The 19,364-nt window shown below is 48.5% G+C and overlaps 1 protein-coding gene across 1 annotated transcript in view; it reads left to right on the top strand.

Moving 5' to 3' along the window:
- LOC135050615 (keratin, type II cytoskeletal 80-like) overlaps positions 1–19,364 on the top strand; it is a 117,731-nt gene that overhangs the window by 50,347 nt on the left and 48,020 nt on the right. The window contains exon 3 of the mRNA XM_063957056.1: positions 3,712–3,772. Coding sequence (XP_063813126.1) covers positions 3,712–3,772 — 61 coding nt within the window. The remainder of the gene's footprint in view (positions 1–3,711; positions 3,773–19,364) is intronic.

Here is a 19,364-nt window from a genome sequence, read left to right as displayed (position 1 = left end):
TTCTCCCCCCATAACGGAGGGTAATACATTTACCCCCAGCATGTAACTTGACAGTTAGGAGCTGATTGGCTGGTGCGTTATCACCTTCCACTTTATCACTTCTACAGGCTTAATACATCTGGCCAATGTGAGGTATTTTCATGCATTACACTGAGTGGAAGTTCATGCTTTGCGTGTGATCAGATCATATATCCCTGTGTTTGCATTTTTATTTGTCAAGCTGTGAAACACATGTAGTCTTTTTTATGAAAATTGTAACCTAGAAATAAGTCTTGTAATAATACCAGGCTCTGGTTCCAGCATTACAGAGCTGCAACCACATTCCTGGTAAGCTTGGTTGTGGAGCTGGTCCCAATGCATTGAGAAACCAGTGACTTGCCTGCTAAACACACATATGCAAACTATATACATAACAAATGTTTGTGTGGAAAGAGTGAGAGTGTGTAATGCTGCAATACACTTTTGTACTTTTTAGCATATTCTCAGGGCTGTCTTTTCATATGGCCTCAATGGGATCTTGCCCAAGGGCCCCAAGAGAATAAGGGCCCTAGGTTGATAGCTGAGGGTCCCCTCTTTCCAGGGGTACCAGCACGGCCGGCTCCAGGCCTACTAGTACCCTGAGCGAGAACATGTAAAAGCCCCCCCCCATGCGCGCGCCGTAGGTGCGCGCTCCAGGAAAAGTGGGCGTGGCCTCTGGCAAAGTGGGCGTGGCCTCATAACTTTATATTATTAGACTATAAATAAATATATTTTCACACCCCCTCTACGCACACAATTAGCAGCCTTACACATAACAGCCACAGTAGTGTTCCTTACACACAATGTCTCCAGTGTAGTGCCAGATACACATAATGTGCAGTGCCAGATAGACATAATATACCCCCAGCAGTGCCAGCTACACATGACATGCCCCGCAGCAGTGCCAGATAGACATGACATGCCCCCCAGCAGTGCCAGCTACACACAATATACCCCCCAGCAGTGCCAGCTACACATGATAGTGTTCACTTTTTAGGGCAGGGTGCTGATCACAGGGAAGGCACATTTTTAAGTTAGGAGGGCAAAATGATGTACATACTGTAATGCTTGGTGCTCATCTACCTACATGGTAAAGCCTTCGGCGCGCAGCTAAAATTTAGGGGCGTTGCTTCGTGGGAAAGGTGCGTGGCCACATAATAGTGGCAATTCGCATTACACCACACAGTAGTGCAGTTAATACACACTGCACCAGGTAGAACGTCATAGACACTTTGCGCCAGGCAGAGCATGTTAGACACTTGGCACCAGGCAGAGCACGTTAGACACTTTGCGCCAGGCAGAGCACGTTAGACACTTTGCGCCAGGAATAGCACGTTAGACACTTTGCGCCAGGAAGAGCACTGAGACTCATTGCCTAGCCACAGACGCCTAGCGGGAACACTACATGATATGCTCCCCAGCCGTGCCAGCTACACATGACATGCCCCCCAGCAGTGCCAGACACAGAAATGCCCCCACAGTGCCAGATACATAAATTCCCCCACAGTGCCAGATACGTCCCACAGTTCCAGATAAATGCCCCCACAGTGCAGATATGCCCCCACAGTGCCAGATAAATGCCCCCACAGTGCCAGATAAATGCCCCCACAGTGCCAGATACATAAATGCCCCCACAGTGCCAGATACATAAATGCCCCCACAGTGCCAGATATGTCCCCACAGTTCCAGATACATAAATGCCCCTACAGTGCCAGATACAGAAATGCCCCCACAGTGCCAGATATGCCCCTACAGTGCCAGATACATAAATGCCCCCACAGTGCCAGATACATAAATGCCCCCACAGTGCCAGATATGCCCCCACAGTGCCAGATATGCCCCTACAGTGCCAGATATGCCCCTACAGTGCCAGATACAGAAATGCCCCCACAGTGCCAGATATGCCCCCACAGTGCAGATATGCCCCCACAGTGCCAGATAAATGCCCCCACAGTGCCAGATAAATACCCCCACAGTGCCAGATAAATACCCCCACAGTGCTAGATAAATGCCCCCACAGTGCCAGATAAATGCCCCCACAGTGCCACCCATCCATAAATGTGCCTCCCCCCTCCCCCCCCCAAATACCTGCGGCGCTGAGAGGGGGAGGAGTACTGCTGTCCGATGGCGGGCGGGCAGATGGCCTGCGAGTGCGGGTCCGGGTCCAGGTGAGGGCGGACGGACGGGGGGGTGGCCTCCAAGGCGCTTGTGTGCGCTATGCGCGCTGCGCGGTGCTGGCGTCTGACGTTAGACACCGGTGCCGCGCAGCGCGCATAGCGCACACAAGAGGTCACGGCGGCCGGGCCAACAATGCACAGGGCCGGCTCCAGCCTCGAATATGGCGGCGCCAGCGCATGGCGCCCATTAAGGGTGGCACCCTGCGCGGCCGCTCTATTCGAACATGCCTAGAGCCGGCCCTGGGTACGAGATTTTTGAAAATCGGCCCTGGGGAACCGGAGATATCTGACTTGAAAGCAGTGGTCCCCATCCAAGCCTGTTAATTGCTCTTCCCAGCCAGAAATCTCCGGTTCTGTCTGACTTAGAGTATTTCTGAGGGTATAAGCCAAAAACTGTGACTCTCCCCTTTTAGTGGCAGCTTGTTACTACTATACCCAGAACCAGAGATATCAGCCTTCAAGCAGCTGGTCCCTGCTCCAGCTCCACACGCCTAATATGCAGTTTTAGATTCGCGTTGGTGAATTGCTCTGTCTCCTGAACTCTGATCCCCAAGTCCCCAGAACCTCTTGAAAGGTGGGGCTCTCTAGTTTTTTATCCCATTGAAAACTAAGAAATATTTTCAGGAACTGGAGATATCTGCAGTCAAGCAAGCTGCCCTCCCACCGGAAAATGATAAATATTAAGCCCACTCCACTATCCACCCCTCCCCTACGTATTAAACACCCCCTACCACCCTGGTAGTCATGTTCCAGGGCCTCTTCATTGAGCCCAATGCCCCCTTCTACAGTTTAGCCCCATCTGTGCAGTAATGGAGTAATTAGCAGAAATTACTGCTCCAGGTCCTACAAGCTGAGCGGAAGATAGAACGTCCCCTACCGCCCGTGGGACATCAATGCTGCCACTGATAGCACCCCCCACCCCTACCACTGGAGGATGGGTAGGGGGCCCAGTGCATTGCTGTGCCCAGGGGCCTACACTGCTGTTAAGACGGCTCTGCATAGTCTACTGTGCTGGCTCTCTCTATGGGGGGTATCCAATCCAATTAGCCGCAGTAATTTACCGGAGCCAATTGGTCCGCCAGGGGCTATCCTATTAGCCCTGATGTGGCGCACTCCTCCCCCCTGATGCTAGCACATTTTGTGGGATTATGCTTCGGGTGCCTCAGGCTGTAGCCACAATAACACATGGGATTAGGATCTTATCCCAGATCCCATGTGTTATCGCATGATCGCGTGTCCGTTTTCAGCCTATAATTGGATACTGCGACAATGACCATCAGTCAAAAATCGCGATTTCAAGCCGCTTTGATCAACCGAAAATGTTTTGCATCTAATTGGATACCGCCTTTTATATATATATATATATATATATATATATATATATATATATATTAGCCTGGAGTTATACTGTCTTTAATGTGCACAATGAATAAATTAGTGCCACATTGAATTGAAACCAGTATAGGGCTAATCCCCATATGTAGCTTTACTAGCATGTTCTGTCCACTTTCCCTAGGTATGAAGATGAGCAGAATCTACGCACAGACATGGAATACGCCTTCGTGCATCTGAAAAAGGTAATAGTGTGACATTCAAATTCACATTTAAAATTGTTTTGTAAAACTGTACTGGAAGTAGCTACAACATATACTGTAAGGGAGAATGACACCATTCATTTCGGCTAATAGAGTGTAGAGTAAAGGACCAGATAAATCACAATGGGATGTAGTTAATATCCCAGCGGTCGGGATCCCGGCTTTCAGAATACCGACGCCAGGATCCCAACTGCCGAGAATGCCGACAGCTGCAACAGGGCTATTCCCACTCGTGGGTGTCCATGACGCCCATAAAGCAGAAAAAGAGCCTATGGCGAGCACAGCAAGCCACCGAGCCCGCAAGGGGCTTTCTAGCGCTCGTGCCGCTCTGGTATTCTGGCAGCCGGGATCCCGGTGTCGGTATTCTGACCTCCGGGATCCTGGCTGCTGGGATTCCATCCCCAACCCATCACAATATAGTTTCACAGTAGAAGTTATTTATGAGAATTTTATATTAAGTCGCAGATAAACAGAGAGGTGTCAATAATTTAAGAAGACTGCAAAATGGTCAAAGTAAAGCATCAGTTAATAAAATCAGTATGATGATTGGACTCATTTATCTTTGTGTTGGACTGATTGATTACCACAGAGCACCACTTGTGTCATTTATGAAGGGACCACACACCACAAATTAAAGTGTCAACATTTGTAGCAGTTTTCTGCTTACAATACGGGTAAGTTCAGCCCATAGTGCAATGGAAAGATACAAAGTATAAGATTATAAATAACTTATGACCATATATTCTCTGAGAATGTGTATAAAACATAGTAAAATGGCACCATATGCATTTTCTTTATGACTATAATTAAGACAAACACAATAGGAGTATAAACCTATAATTTTAATTACAAAGTGGTTAGCAGGATATATACCCTGACTTATTATACAGTACCACCAATATTATATGTAATAAACTGATCTGCCAACAATACAGACAGACCTGTTCTCCCAGTCGCTGCTGGCAGATGTGCTGCCTATGGAATATATCCGAAACCTCTGAGTAACTGCTGCTCAGGTAAGAGGTGGCAGTCAATGGAACCAGGCGGAATGACTTACAGTATGTCACACTGGCATATTGCCATAGCCAGGTATTAGCAGAAGTGATCTTTTACAGTATGCTATCAGCTTGCATTTATTCACATCTGTGAGACCCGTAAGACTTCTGTGTACATAGAGGGCTTACGGGTCTATTTACTAAGCCTTGGAGAAAGATATAGTGGACGGAGATAAAGTACCAGCCAGACAGATCCTAAATGTCAAGTAATCACTAGCAACAGGGCTAGCGACATATGGGAGCGCACATATTGTGGGTACACGCTAGACGGTGTACCCGATTTAGTGTTATGATCTGCTGCGGAATTATATATATCTGAAGATATATATCATCTACTGTGTGGACGTTAATAAAGTACCAGCCAAAAGGCTACTAAGTGCCATGTTACAGGCTGGCGGCATTGTCAGCGGTCGGGATTCTGACGTCAGTAACCTGACCGCCGGGATCCTGACCGTCGGCATATAAATTGCGTTCTCGTTCTTCTAACACACATATATATATAGGTTAACTTGCAGTGTTATACTGTAAATGTGTGTGATGAACGTGTAAATGGGTTCATTCTCGTATTTAAAGAAAAATACACATTTTTTATTCCACCATGGAAAGAGCCAAAACCCTAGTAAGTATGGTGGCCAATCCCGGGATCAGGATTGGCGGGATCCCGGGATTTAAGGGCGGGATCCCGGGATTTCAGGCCAATAAAGGCAGGGATTCAATCCCGGGATTGGAAGGTCCAATCCCGGGGATTGAGGGATCAGCGTTGAGCGTCCACAGGACGCTCAGACACTGCCCGGCTTCCTCCTTCCGGCTGTAATACCATATGGGTATTATCATTAAACACACACTTATAGCTACTAATCCAGGCCATGTTGATCGACCGCGGTATTTCATTTGAATATCAACCAAAAATCTCCCAGTCTCACCTATGGTATTTTTGGGACAGGTTTGCACAGCCAGCAATTACCGAAGTTACAGTTTCTGAGAGGGAAGATGGCATAGCTGATTTATGCAAAGGCACAGCGTTATAACAGTAATATAACACAGTGATCATGTTTGAGCATTATCTTGCATGCTGAGAGTGGTACTGCCTATTGGTTGGTTTTCTGTAGTTCATACTCTGGATTAATGCACAAAAACAGTCAGCATTTTAGCCTTTTTAAATTAAACTTTTTTCTTTATAACCCTCATACTGTAAGTAGCCCAGATGTCTGTGTATATATTGCACGAGATGCGGTCAGGATCTTGGTAGTCGGAATACCGACAGCAGTACACTACCAGACAGATTCCCGATAGACCCCAAAGGTAAGTTCTGACCTTGGGATTATGGTTAGACACTAGGGGGAGGGTTAGTGTTAGGCTGCGGGGTGGGGGGTGGTAAGGTATAGGCTTCGAGAGGGTATATCACTGACCTGGTTTGGGAGTTTTGTGGACTCGGGGTTTCTTCCGGTGACCGGGAAGAGGAACCGCAACTGGGCCGCAGCAGAGATGGCCGAATGCGTGGACGCTGAAGATCTCCTGAAAGACAGAACTTGAAAGGTGCTGATGAATCAGTGAGGAATACCAGGTGCTGGAGGTACAAACTGCAATAAAGTGCACTGGGGTTTGGAGAGACTGAAGTGCTTAGAGGCACTGAGGTGCGGGGAGGCGCTGAAGTGCTTGGAGGCGCTGAAGCGCTTGGAGGCACTGAGGTGCTTGGAGGCGCTGAGGCGCTTGGAGGCACTGAGGTGCTTGGAGGCGCTGAGGCGCTTGGAGACACTAAGGTGCTTGGAGGCGCTGAGGCGCTTGGAGGCACTGAGGTGCTTGGAGGCACGGAAGTGCTTGGAGGCACGGAGATGCTTGGAGGCACGGAGGTGCTTAGAGGCACGGAGGTGCTTGAAGGCACGGAGGTGCTTGGAGGCACGGAGATGCTTGGAGGCACGGAGATGCTTGGAGGCACTGAGGTGCTTGGAGGCACGGAGATGCTTGGAGGCACAGAGATGCTTGGAAACCACAGGAATGCGGGAGCACTGGAGATCACAACTTCTGTAGGCAGAATAGATGATACTCAGGCACTGATGCAGTGCCTGACGCCTGAATTTATACTTCCCACCACCAGCTGGTTGGTGGGAAGTGCCTGATGACGTCACCCGGCCAGACGCCGGGCCGAGCGACGATAGCCGGGAGCCGCCAGCGAGGACGGCCGCAGGGAGGACCAGCGCGCCCGGAGAGGTAAGTAAGGCGGACGGGGCGGCGGCGTGACAGTACCCCCTCCTCTAGGGGTGGCCCCTGGACACTTCCCAGGTTTCGTAGGGTGCTTGGCATGGAAGATTCGGATTAGTCGAGGAGCTGAGACCTCAGAAGCTCCTATCCAACTTCTCTCCTCAGGACCATAACCTTTCATTCTACCAGATATTGCAGGTTCTTATGAAGATAACGAGAGTCCAGAATAGTTTTAATCTCGAAGTCTGTCCCACTTTCAGTTTCTACCGAAGTGGGGCTTAGAATGAAAATGATTAAGGATGAGAGGACGAAGGAGAGAAACATGAAAGGCATTTGGTATGCGTAGATGAGAAGGTAATCCCAACTTGCAGACCACAGGATTCAGGATTTGTAGCACAGGGTAAGGACCGATGAACCTTTGGGCGAACTTCATGGTGGGTACCTTTAGCCGGAGGTTACGTGTGGAGAGTCATACCCTGTCACCAACCTTGTATTGAGGAGCGGCTCGCCGTTTCTTATCCGCGAAGAACTTGTATCGGACAGAAACCTTTTTAAGACTAGCGTGAACCTTACTCCAAATTTGTCTGAAGTGTAGCAGAGTGGAAGTCACAGCTGAAACCTCTCCTGTTGGAAGAATTGGTAATTCCGGAACTTGTGGGTGGAAGCCATAGTTGATGAAGAATGGAGATTCGCCAGTGGAGGAATGAAATAAATGGTTATGTGCAAACTCTGCCCAAGGCAATAACTCTACCCAGTTGTCCTGTGAAGGGGAGAGATACAGGCGGAGGAAAGTCTCCAAGTCTTGATTGACTCGTTCCGTTTGTCCATTAGTTTGGGGGTGATAAGCGGACGAAAACTTAAGTTTAATTTGTAAGGCCGAGCAGAGAGCTTTCCAAAACCTTGCGGTGAACTGTACCCCTCGATCAGAGACTATTTCTTGAGGTAACCCATGCAACCGAAAATGTTCTCGGACAAATATTAGAGCTAATTTAGGAGCTGTCGGCAGACCAGTCAATGGAACAAAGTGCGCCATCTTCGAAAAACGGTCGACAATCACCCAGACAGTGTTGAAACCTTTGGAACAGGGTAAGTCAGTGACAAAGTCCATGGAAATGTGAGTCCAGGGTTTCATAGGAATGGACAGAGGACGAAGTAACCCAGCAGGAGGTAGGCGAGGAGATTTATGCTGTGTACACTGTGGACAAGAATTAACATAATCCTGTACATCCTTCCTCATGGTATCCCACCAGTAGGATCTTTGCAGAAACTTGTACATCTTCTGGGCGCCGGGATGACCGGAAAACTTGGAGATATGGGCCCACTGTAGTATCCTCGACCGGAATTTAGCTGGTACGGACATTCTTCCAGGGGGAGGACCTGGAGTAGTTGAGGCAGCGGAGACAGAAATTGGATTCAGAATTAAACTCCGCTCAAAAGAACCCTCTTCATCTGTGGGAGTTTGTGAACGGAACAGTGCATCCGCTTTAGTATTGAAAGTCCCGGCTCGGTACTTGATAACAAAAGAGAATCGAGTGAAGAAGAGTGCCCATCTAGCTTGGCGAGGTTTCAAGCACTGTGCGGTTTTGATGTACAACAAATTTTTGTGATCAGTATAAATGGTAATCACGTTTGGCCCCTTCTAAGAGATATCTCCACTCTTCCAAGGCAGATTTAATTGCCAAGAGTTCCTGGTCTCCAATAGTGTAATTTTGTTCAGCCGGAGAGAATTTACGAGAGTGGAAACCACACGGATGTAATCTCTTATCTGAGGAGTACTGAGAAAGAACGGCCCAACTCCGACCGAGGATGTGTCAACTTCTAGGAAGAAAGGTTCCTCGAAATTTGGTTTTTGGAGTACTGGAGCGGACATAAAAGCCGATTTCAAGTGGGAAAAAGCCTCTATGGCTTCGGGAGGCCACAAACCCGGGTTGGAACCCTTTCTCGTCAAGGCGGTAATGGGTGCAACAATGGTGGAAAAACTTCTAATGAACTTTCTGTAATAGTTCGCAAAACCCAGGAATCTTTGTATTGATTTCAAGGAGAGTGGCTGTGACCAGTCCCGAATGGCGGAAAGTTTCTCCGGGTCCATGCGAAGCTCCATCCCAGAGATGATATAACCGAGGAACGGTATTGATGTTACTTCGAAGGTACACTTGGATATCTTGGCATAGAGATGATTCTCACGTAGACGGCGGAGTACCTCTTTGACCTGTATCCTGTGTTCAGCAAGGTCTTTGGAAAAAATCAGTATGTCATCCAAATATACCACGACACTTAGGTATAACATGTCTCGGAAGATTTCGTTGACGAATCCCTGGAAGATAGCAGGAGCATTGCTAAGACCGAACGGCATCACCAGATACTCATAATGCCCATCCCGGGTATTGAAGGCGGTCTTCCATTCATCTCCCTCTCTGATGCATATAAGGTTATAGGCCCCTCAAATCGAGCTTGGAAAAAACGTGGGCACCACGAACTCTATCAAATAGCTCTGTGATTAGAGGCAAGGGGTATTTATTTTTGATGGTAATATAATTTAGGCCGCGGTAGTCGATACATGGACTTAACCCCCCGTCCTTCTTTTTCACGAAGAAGAAGCCCGCTCCAGCCAGGGAGATAGAGGGGCGAATGAATCCCTTGTGAAGATTAGACTTGATATAGTCTGACATAGCTTGTGTCCCTGGAAGGGACAGAGGATAAATGTGACCCCGGGGCGGCATTTTCCCTGGGATGAGGTCAATGGGGCAGTCCCAAGACCTATGGGGTGGTAACTGGTCAGCCGCCTGTTCCGAGAACACATCCTTGAACTCTTGGTACGCCTCCGGGATAAGTTCTTCCTCCGCCTTAGTAGAAACACGAAGCGGACAGACAGGGGTGAGACAGTTAGCATGACAAAAAGAACTCCAAGACCGAATCTGTGTGGTCTTCCAATCGATATGGGGATTGTGAATTTTGAGCCAAGGCATTCCGAGAACCAGATCGTGATGCAATTCCGGAATCACCAGGAACTCCAAATATTCTTGATGTAGAGCCCCGACCTGTAATTTAACTGGAACCGTGCGCTCTGTTATGATACCCTTGGATATCCTAGTACCATTGATAGCTGTCAAGGAAATAGGCCGTTCGATGGACCGTACTTCCAAATTCAGGCTTTGGACACAGAGAGAAGAAACGAAATTCCCCGCAGCCCCGGAGTCCAACAGGGCTTCAAAAGACTTGGAAGTAACCTTGGTGGTTAACGTTACAGGAAGCAAACAGTCCGAAGTCAGAGAAGATTTGGTCGTAACCCCCAACTTGTCTCCTCCGGAACAAGCTAGGCCTGCCCGTTTCCCGGACGGGATTTGCAGGACTTGATGAAGTGACCCGCAGCTCCGCAGTACAGACAGAGTTTACCTTCATGACGACGCTGTCGCTCCTCCGGGGACAATCGGGATCGGTTAATCTGCATGGGTTCGTACGGACTTGGGACCACAGCTTGCCTTGCAGGGGGAAGCTGGAACCTAGAACGATCCGATCGACTACGTTCACCTCCACGTTCCTGCATCCGGAGATCTACCTTGACACAGAGAGAGATCAATTTCTCTAAAGAATCCGGAAGCTCCCGAGTGACCAACTCATCCTTCAGGCGATCAGAGAGACCGTTCCAGAAAGCAGCTCTCAGAGCCTCATTATTCCAGCGAAGTTCAGAGGCAATGGTTTGAAAATGAACCACTTACTGACCCACGGATCGGGAGCCTTGACGGATGCGGAGCAAGTCAGAAGAGGCCGAAGTCATCCTGCCGGGCTCGTCAAAAATTCGTCGAAAAGACGTGATGAATTCGGAGTAAATGGAAACCAGTGAATCAGAACGTTCCCATAATGGAGACACCCAATCCAAGGCAGATCCTTCCAGCAGAGAAATAATATATGCCACCTTGGACCGGTCTGTAGGAAAATTATGTGCAAGTAGCTCAAAATGTACCTCGCATTGGTTTAAAAAACCACAACAATTTTTAGGATTCCCATTATAACGGGACGGAGTAGGCAGCTGAAGGCGCGGAGTGGCACCGGCCGATGGCTGAACATTGCTGGAAGCGGCAACTGGTGCGGCTACTGGAACTGGTGCTGGAATTACCGAGGCTAGGGACACCTGAATCTGATCCAGACGCCCGGACAACTCCTGGAGGTACTGCATCACCTGACCTTGTGCAGCTTCCTGACTTTGTACTCGGGAAGCCAGATTCTGGATGGCACTTGAGTCCGTGTTCCGATCCCCGGGGTCCATGGGGCCTGAGTATACTATCACTGACCTGGTTTGGGAGTGTTGTGGACTCGGGGTTTCTTCCGGTGACCGGGAAGAGGAACCGCAACTGGGCCGCAGCAGAGATGGCCGAATGTAAGTTTTCCTCATGCAGGATCTGGTCGGCAGACAGGAGGCACGCGTGGACGCTGAAGGTCTCCTGAAAGACAGAACTTGAAAGGTGCTGATGAATCAGTGAGGAATACCAGGTGCTGGAGGCACAAACTACGCTAAAGTGCACTGGGGTTTGGAGAGACTGAAGTGCTTGGAGGCACTGAGGCGCTTGGAGGCACTGAGGCGCTTGAGACACTGAGGTGCTTGGAGGCGCTGAGGTGCTTGGAGGCACTGAGGTGCTTGGAGGCACGGAGATGCTTGGAGGCACGGAAGTGCTTGGAGGCACGGAAGTGCTTGAAGGCACGGAGATGCTTGGAGGCACGGAGGTGCTTGGAGGCACGGAGGTGCTTGGAGGCACGGAGGTGCTTGAAGGCACGGAGATGCTTGGAGGCACGGAGGTGCTTGGAGGCACGGAGATGCTTGGAGGCACGGAGATGCTTGGAAACCACAGGAATGCGGGAGCACTGGAGATCACAACTTCTGTAGGCAGAATAGATGATACTCAGGCACTGATGCAGTGCCTGACGCCTGAATTTATACTTGCCACCACCATCTGGTTGGTGGGAAGTGCCTGATGACATCACCTGCCCAGACGCCGGGCCGAGCGACGGAAGCGGGAGCCGCCAGCGAGGACGGCCGCAGGGAGGACCAGCGCGCCCGGAGAGGTAAGTAAGGCGGACGGGGCGGCGGCGTGACAGGGTATGGTTAGAGTTGGGCTGTGGAAGGGGGAGATTAGGTTTAGGCTGCAGGAGAGGCTAGTTAGGGTTTGGGGTAGGATTAGGGATAGGGTAAAAAGACTTACTGCGATTGGGTGGGATTCTCACTATCCAGATCCTGACTGCCAGGATATTGTAACCAACCCATATTGCACTTGTTGCACAATAAAATAATGGTGTTGCAAGTAGACAATTTCACATATTGAATTGAGCTGTCATAAGGTTACTTAATCAGTTATACCAGTATTTTGCCACATATAAGATCTTTGCTAGAGGCAGTATACAAGGAAAACAAAACCAGTAGCCTGTCAGAAAATCATCACTAATATTTGTGTTGTGGCTCCAAGCTCTGCAGGAAAAATAAAAACTGTCACTTCTTGGTTACAGCTTACTACGACTGTAGGTCCCCAATACATTTTATGTTTCCTCTAAAATAGTGCTCATTGTAGAATTAGCTATATATTAAATATTGGGTTTATCAAAAGGAGACACCAGGGCTTTTTTTTTTTCATATGCCCAGTTTTGCGAATAAGGCATTGTGGCAAATTGGGAACACCTGCTCTAATCTGCAATATATCCACTTCTGGTATATCACAGTAGAACCGCACTGTAACATAAAGTAAAAGGTAATGAATAAAAATGAAAACGACAAGTAGTACATAAGTTGGAAAGAGTGGACTTGTCCTACGGTAGGTTAGTCCTGTGCAAGTTGCTATGTATTTACAGATACTAAAGTTCTGTTTTTTTATGTTTATGCCCTTAGATCTTATTTTTATACTCAAAAAAGTCCATAAAAAGTGCAAATATCAAAGTTACAACAACAATCCATTACAAACATTTAGCATGCTACATAACATTTCCATATAAATGTATAGAATACATCACATCCCCACCAGTGCAGGTCTCAAATGTCAAATAATTTCCTACTGCCTGAGTTTAAAGCATTAGTTTGTGTAAAGTGATCTTCTCCTTGGCCATGAGTCTGGGAGCATAAATGTCCTCATACATCAGCAATCAATTGGGGCAATGTGGAGTTTTACAGATGATTGTGTAAATGATCTGCAATGTATGGGGTTTAAAGATTGCAGATTCCAACAAAAAAAGAGATTTGGATTGGTAAATCAGGTTGTCCAACTTGTTGGATTTCACAAATCAATTGGGGCTGTAGATTGCTAGTGTATGGTAACAATGAGCAGATTTGCAGACCATTTCTAGTAAACTGATGAGCCTTCAAGATTGGCAGATCTGTATTTGCTGAAAATGATCTGCAAATCACTGAAAAATATCTGTAATGTAAGGGATTGGGTAATCTTTAAATCTGGGGGGAAAAACCCTCAATATCTGCAAATAGTTTTCTCTGACGTCCTAAGTGGATGCTGGGGACTCCGTCAGGACCATGGGGATTAGCGGCTCCGCAGGAGACAGGGCACAAAACTAAAGCTTTAGGATCAGGTGGTGTGTACTGGCTCCTCCCCCTATGACCCTCCTCCAAGCCTCAGTTAGGTTTTTGTGCCCGTCCGAGCAGGGTGCAATCTAGGTGGCTCTCTTAAGGAGCTGCTTAGAAAAAGTTTTTAGGTTTCTTATTTTCAGTGAGTCCTGCTGGCAACAGGCTCACTGCATCGAGGGACTTAGGGGAGAGAAGTTCAACTCACCTGCGTGCAGGATGGATTGGCTTCTTAGGCTACTGGACACCATTAGCTCCAGAGGGAGTCGGAACACAGGTCTCACCCTGGGGTTCGTCCCGGAGCCGCGCCGCCGACCCCCCTTGCAGATGCTGAAGATTGAAGGTCCAGAAACCGGCGGCAGAAGGCTTTTCAGTCTTCATGAAGGTAGCGCACAGCACTGCAGCTGTGCGCCATTGTTGTCACACACTTCACACCAACGGTCACGGAGGGTGCAGGGCGTTGCTGGGGGCGCCCTGGGCAGCAATGTATAATACCTTATTCTGGCTAAAAATACATCACATATAGCCCCTGGAGGCTATATGGATGTATTTAACCCCTGCCAGGTCTCAGAAAAACGGGAGAAGAAGCCCGCCGAAAAGGGGGCGGGGCCTATTCTCCTCAGCACACAGCGCCATTTTCCCTCACAGAAATGCTGGTGGGAAGGCTCCCAGGCTCTCCCCTGCACTGCACTACAGAAACAGGGTTAAAACAGAGAGGGGGGTCACTTATTTGGCGATATATATATATATATTAAAATGCTATAAGGGAAAAACACTTATATAAAGGTTGTCCCTGTATAATATAGCGTTTTTGGTGTGTGCTGGCAAACTCTCCCTCTGTCTCCCCAAAGGGCTAGTGGGGTCCTGTCCTCTATCAGAGCATTCCCTGTGTGTGTGCTGTGTGTCGGTACTTGTGTGTCGACATGTATGAGGACGATGTTGGTGAGGAGGCGGAGCAATTGCCGGTAATGGTGATGTCACTCTCTAGGGAGTCGACACCGGAATGGATGGCTTATTTAAGGAATTACGTGATAATGTCAACACGCTGCAAGGTCGGTTGACAACATGAGACGGCCGGCAAACCAATTAGTACCTGTCCAGGCGTCTAAAACACCGTCAGGGGCGTTAAAACGTCCTTTTTACCTCAGTCGGTCGACACAGACAGACACGGACACTGACTCCAGTGTCGACGGTGAAGAAACAAACGTATTTTCCTTTAGGGCCACACGTTACTTGTTAAGGGCAATGAAGGAGATGTTACATATTTCTGATACTACAAGTACCACAAAAAAGGGTATTATGTGGAGTGTGAAAAAACTACATGTGGTTTTTCCTGAATCAGATAAATTAAATGGTGTGTGATGATGCGTGGGTTTCCCCCGATAGAAAATTATTGGCGGTATACCCTTTCCCGCCAGAAGTTATGGCGCGTTGGGAAACACACCTTAGGGTGGATAAGGCGCTCACACGCTTATAAAAACAAGTGGCGTTACCGTCTCCAGATACAGACGCCCTCAAGGAGCCAACTGATAGGAGGTTGGAAAATATCCTAAAAAGTATATACACACATACTGGTGTTATACTGCGACCAGCGATCGCCTCAGCCTGGATGGGCAGCGCTGGGGTGGCTTGGTCGGATTCCCTGACTGGAAATATTGATACCCTTGACAGGGACAGTATTTTATTGACTATAGAGCATTTAAAAGATGCATTTCTATATATGCGAAACTCTGGCATCAAGAGTAAGTGCGATGTCCATATCTGCCAGACGATGTTTATGGACACGACAGTGGTCAGGTGATGCAGATTCCAAACGGCACATGGAAGTATTGCCGTATAAAGGGGAGGAGTTATTTGGGGTCGGTCCATCGGACCTGGTGGCCACGGCAACAGCTAGAAAATCCACCTTTTTTACCCCAAGTCACATCTCAGCAGAAAAAGACATAGTCTTTTCAGCCTCAGTCCTTTCGTCCCCATAATATCTGCCCAGGGATAGAGGTAAGGGAAGAAGACTGCAGCAGGCAGCCCATTCCCAGGAACAGAAGCCTTCCACCGCTTCTGCCAAGTCCTCAGCATGACGCTGCGGCCGTACAAACAGGTGCGGTGGGGGGTCGTCTCAAGAGTTTCAGCACGCAGTGGGCTCACTCGCAAGTGGACCCCTGGATCCTACAAGTAGTATCCCAGGGGTACAGATTGGAAATTCGAGACGTCTCCCCCTCGCAAGTTCCTGAAGTTTGCTTTACCAACGTCTACCTCCGACAGGGAGGCAGTATTGGAAACAATTCACAAGCTGTATTCCCAGCAGGTGATAATCAAAGTACCCCTCCTACAACAAGTAAAGGGGTATTATTCCACACTATATTGTGGTACTGAAGCCAGACGGCTCGGTGAGACCTATTCTAAATGGAGTCACTCAGAGCAGTGATAGCGAACCAGGAAGAAGGGGACTATATGGTGTCCCTGGACATCAAGGATGCTTACCTCCATGTCCAAATTTGCCCTTCTCACAAAGGGTACCTCAGGTTCGTGGTACAAAACTGTCACTATCAGTTTCAGACGCTGCCGTTTGGATTGTCCACGGCACCCCGGGTCTTTACCAAGGTAATGGCCGAAATGATGATTCTTCTTCAAAGAAAAGGCGTCTTAATTATCCCTTACTTGGACGATCTCCTGATAAGGGCAAGGTCCAGAGAACAGTTGGAGGTCTGAGTAGCACTATCTCAAGTAGTTCTACGACAGCACGGGTGGATTCTAAATATTCCAAAATCGCAGCTGTCTCCGACGACACGTCTGCTGTCCCTAGGGATGATTCTGGACACAGTCCAGAAAAAGGTGTTTCTCCCGGAGGAGAAAGCCAGGGAGTTATCCGAGCTAGTCAGGAACCTCCAAAAACCAGGAAAAGTGTCAGTGCATCATTGCACAAGGGTCCTGGGAAAAATGGTGGCTTCTTACGAAGCGATTCCATTCGGCAGATTTCACGCAAGAACTTTTCAGTGGGATCTGCTGGACAAATGGTCCGGATCGCATCTTCAGATGCATCAGCGGATAACCCTGTCTCCAAGGACAAGGGTGTCTCTTCTGTGGTGGCTGCAGAGTGCTCATCTACTAAAGGGCCACAGTTATGCATTCAGGACTGGGTCCTGGTGACCACGGATTCCAGCTTGAAAGGCTGGGGAGCAGTCACACAGGGAAAAAATTTCCAGGGAGTGTGATCAAGTCTGGGGACTTCTCTCCGCATAAATATACTGGAGCTAAGAGCAATTTACAATGCTCTAAGCTTAGCAAGACCTCTGCTTCAAGGTCAGCCGGTATTGATCCAGTGGGACAACATCACGGCAGTCGCCCACGTAAACAGACAGGGCGGCACAAGAAGCAGGAGGACAATGGCAGAAACTGCAAGGATTCTTCGCTGGGCGGAAAATCATGTGATAGCACTGTCAGCAGTTTTCATTCCGGGAGTGGACAACTGGGAAGCAGACTTCCTCAGCACGACCTCCACCCGGGAGAGTGGGGACTTCATCGAGAAGTTTTTTCCACATGATTGTGCACCGTTGGGAAAGACCAAAGGTGGACATGATGGCGTCCCGCCTGAACAAAAAACTGGACAGGTATTGCGCCAGGTCAAGAGACCCTCAGGCAATAGCTGTGGACGTTCTGGTAACACCAGGTGTGTACCAGTCGGTGTATGTGTTCCCTCCTCTGCTTCTCATACCAAAGGTACTGAGAATTGTAAGACGTAGAGGAGTAAGAACTATACTCGTGGCTCCGGAGGGGCCAAGAAGGACTTGGTACCCGGAACTTCAAGAGATGCTCACAGAGGACTCAGGGCCTCTGCCGATAAGAAGGGACTTGTTTCAGCAAGTACCATGTCTGTTCCAAGACTTACCGCGGCTGCGTTTGACGGCATGGCGGTTGAACGCCGGATCCTAAGGGAAAAAGGCATTCCGGAAGAGGTCATTCCTACCCTGGTCAAAGCCAGGAAGGAGGTGACCGCACAACATTATCACCACATGTGGCAAAAATATGTTGCGTGGTGCGAGGCCAGGAAGGCCCCACGAAGAAATTTCAACTCGGTCGATTCCTGCATTTCCTGCAAACAGGAGTGTCTATGGGCCTCAAATTGGGGTCCATTAAGGTTCAAATTTCGGCCCTGTCGATTTACTTCCAGAAAGAATTGGCTTCAGTTCCTGAAGTCCAGAAATTTGACAAGGGAGTACTGCATATACAACCCCCTTTTGTGCCTCCAGTGGCACTGTGGGATCTCAACGTAGTCCTGGGATTCCTCAAATCACGTTGGTTTAAACCGCTCAAATCTGTGGATTTGAAATATCTCACATGGAAAGTGACCATGATGTTGGCCCTGGCCTCGGCCAGGCGAGTGTCAGAATTGGCGGCTTTGTCTCACAAAAGCCCATATCTGATTGTCCATTCGGACAGGGCAGAGCTGCGGACTCGTCCCCAGTTTCTCCCTAAGTTGGTGTCAGCGTTTCATCTGAACCAGCGTATTGTGGTACCTGCGGCTACTAGAGACTTGGAGGACTCCAAGTTGCTAGATGTTGTCAGGGCCCTGAAAATATAGATTTCCAGGACGGCTGGAGTCAGGAAAACTGACTTGCTGTTATCCTGTATGCACCCAAAAAACTGGGTGCTCTTGCTTCTAAGCAGACGATTGCTAGTTGAATGTGTAGTACAATTCAGCTTGCACATTCTGTGGCAGGACTGCCACAGCAAAAATATATAAATGCCCATTCCACAAGGAAGGTGGGCTCATCTTGGGCGACTGCCCGAGGGGTCTCGGCTTTACAACTTTGCCGAGCTGCTACTTGGTCAGGGGCACACCCTGGCTGAGGAGGACCTGGAGTTCTCTCACTCGGTGCTGCAGAGTCATCCACACTCTCCCGCCCGTTTGGGAGCTTTGGTATAATCCCCATGGTCCTGACGGAGTCCCCAGCATCCACTTAGGACGTCAGAGAAAATAAGATTTTACTTACCGATAAATCTATTTCTCGTAGTCCGTAGTGGATGCTGGGTGCCCATCCCAAGTGCGGATTGTCTGCAATACTTGTACATAGTTGTTGTTACAAAAAAATCGGGTTGTTGTTATTGTTGTGAGCCGTCTGTTCAGAGGCTCCTACGTTTGTCATACTGTTAACTGGGTTCAGATCACAAGTTATACGGTGTGATTGGTGTGGCTGGTATGAGTCTTACCCGGGATTCAATATCCTTCCTTATTGTGTACGCTCGTCCGGGCACAGTATCCTAACTGAGGCTTGGAGGAGGGTCATAGGGGGAGGAGCCAGTACACACCACCTGATCCTAAAGCTTTAGTTTTGTGCCCTGTCTCCTGCGGAGCCGCTAATCCCCATGGTCCTGACGGAGTCCCCAGCATCCACTACGGACTACGAGAAATAGATTTATCGGTAAGTAAAATCTTATTTTTTTGTGGTTGCTGATGTATGGGGGCCTACAGGAAGTGTTTGATATACAGGAAGTGCCTCTGCAGCCATTGTTCAGCATGACTGCAGCTAGTAAAGACACACTTTTGCAACTCTCCAGAGTCCTGTGGTGATTTGCATACAGATCACTTTAAGGAATATATCCTTGTTATCTGAACATCAAAGACTGTAGTATATTTTTGATTAAGATTTTTTGTTTGTCTAATCAGTCTGTCAATAATGTTTCCACAAATAAGGAAACTACTAAAACTGATAGAAGACCCCAGAGAACTCCACAAATGAGGGCTGTCCAGCGTTTTGGGGGGCGGCTG

This window comes from Pseudophryne corroboree, chromosome 2, assembly GCF_028390025.1.
Source record: "Pseudophryne corroboree isolate aPseCor3 chromosome 2, aPseCor3.hap2, whole genome shotgun sequence".
NCBI lineage: Eukaryota > Metazoa > Chordata > Amphibia > Anura > Myobatrachidae > Pseudophryne > Pseudophryne corroboree.
The sequence above is the reverse complement of the archived record's forward strand: the minus strand, read 5'-3'. Positions and strand labels throughout refer to the sequence as shown.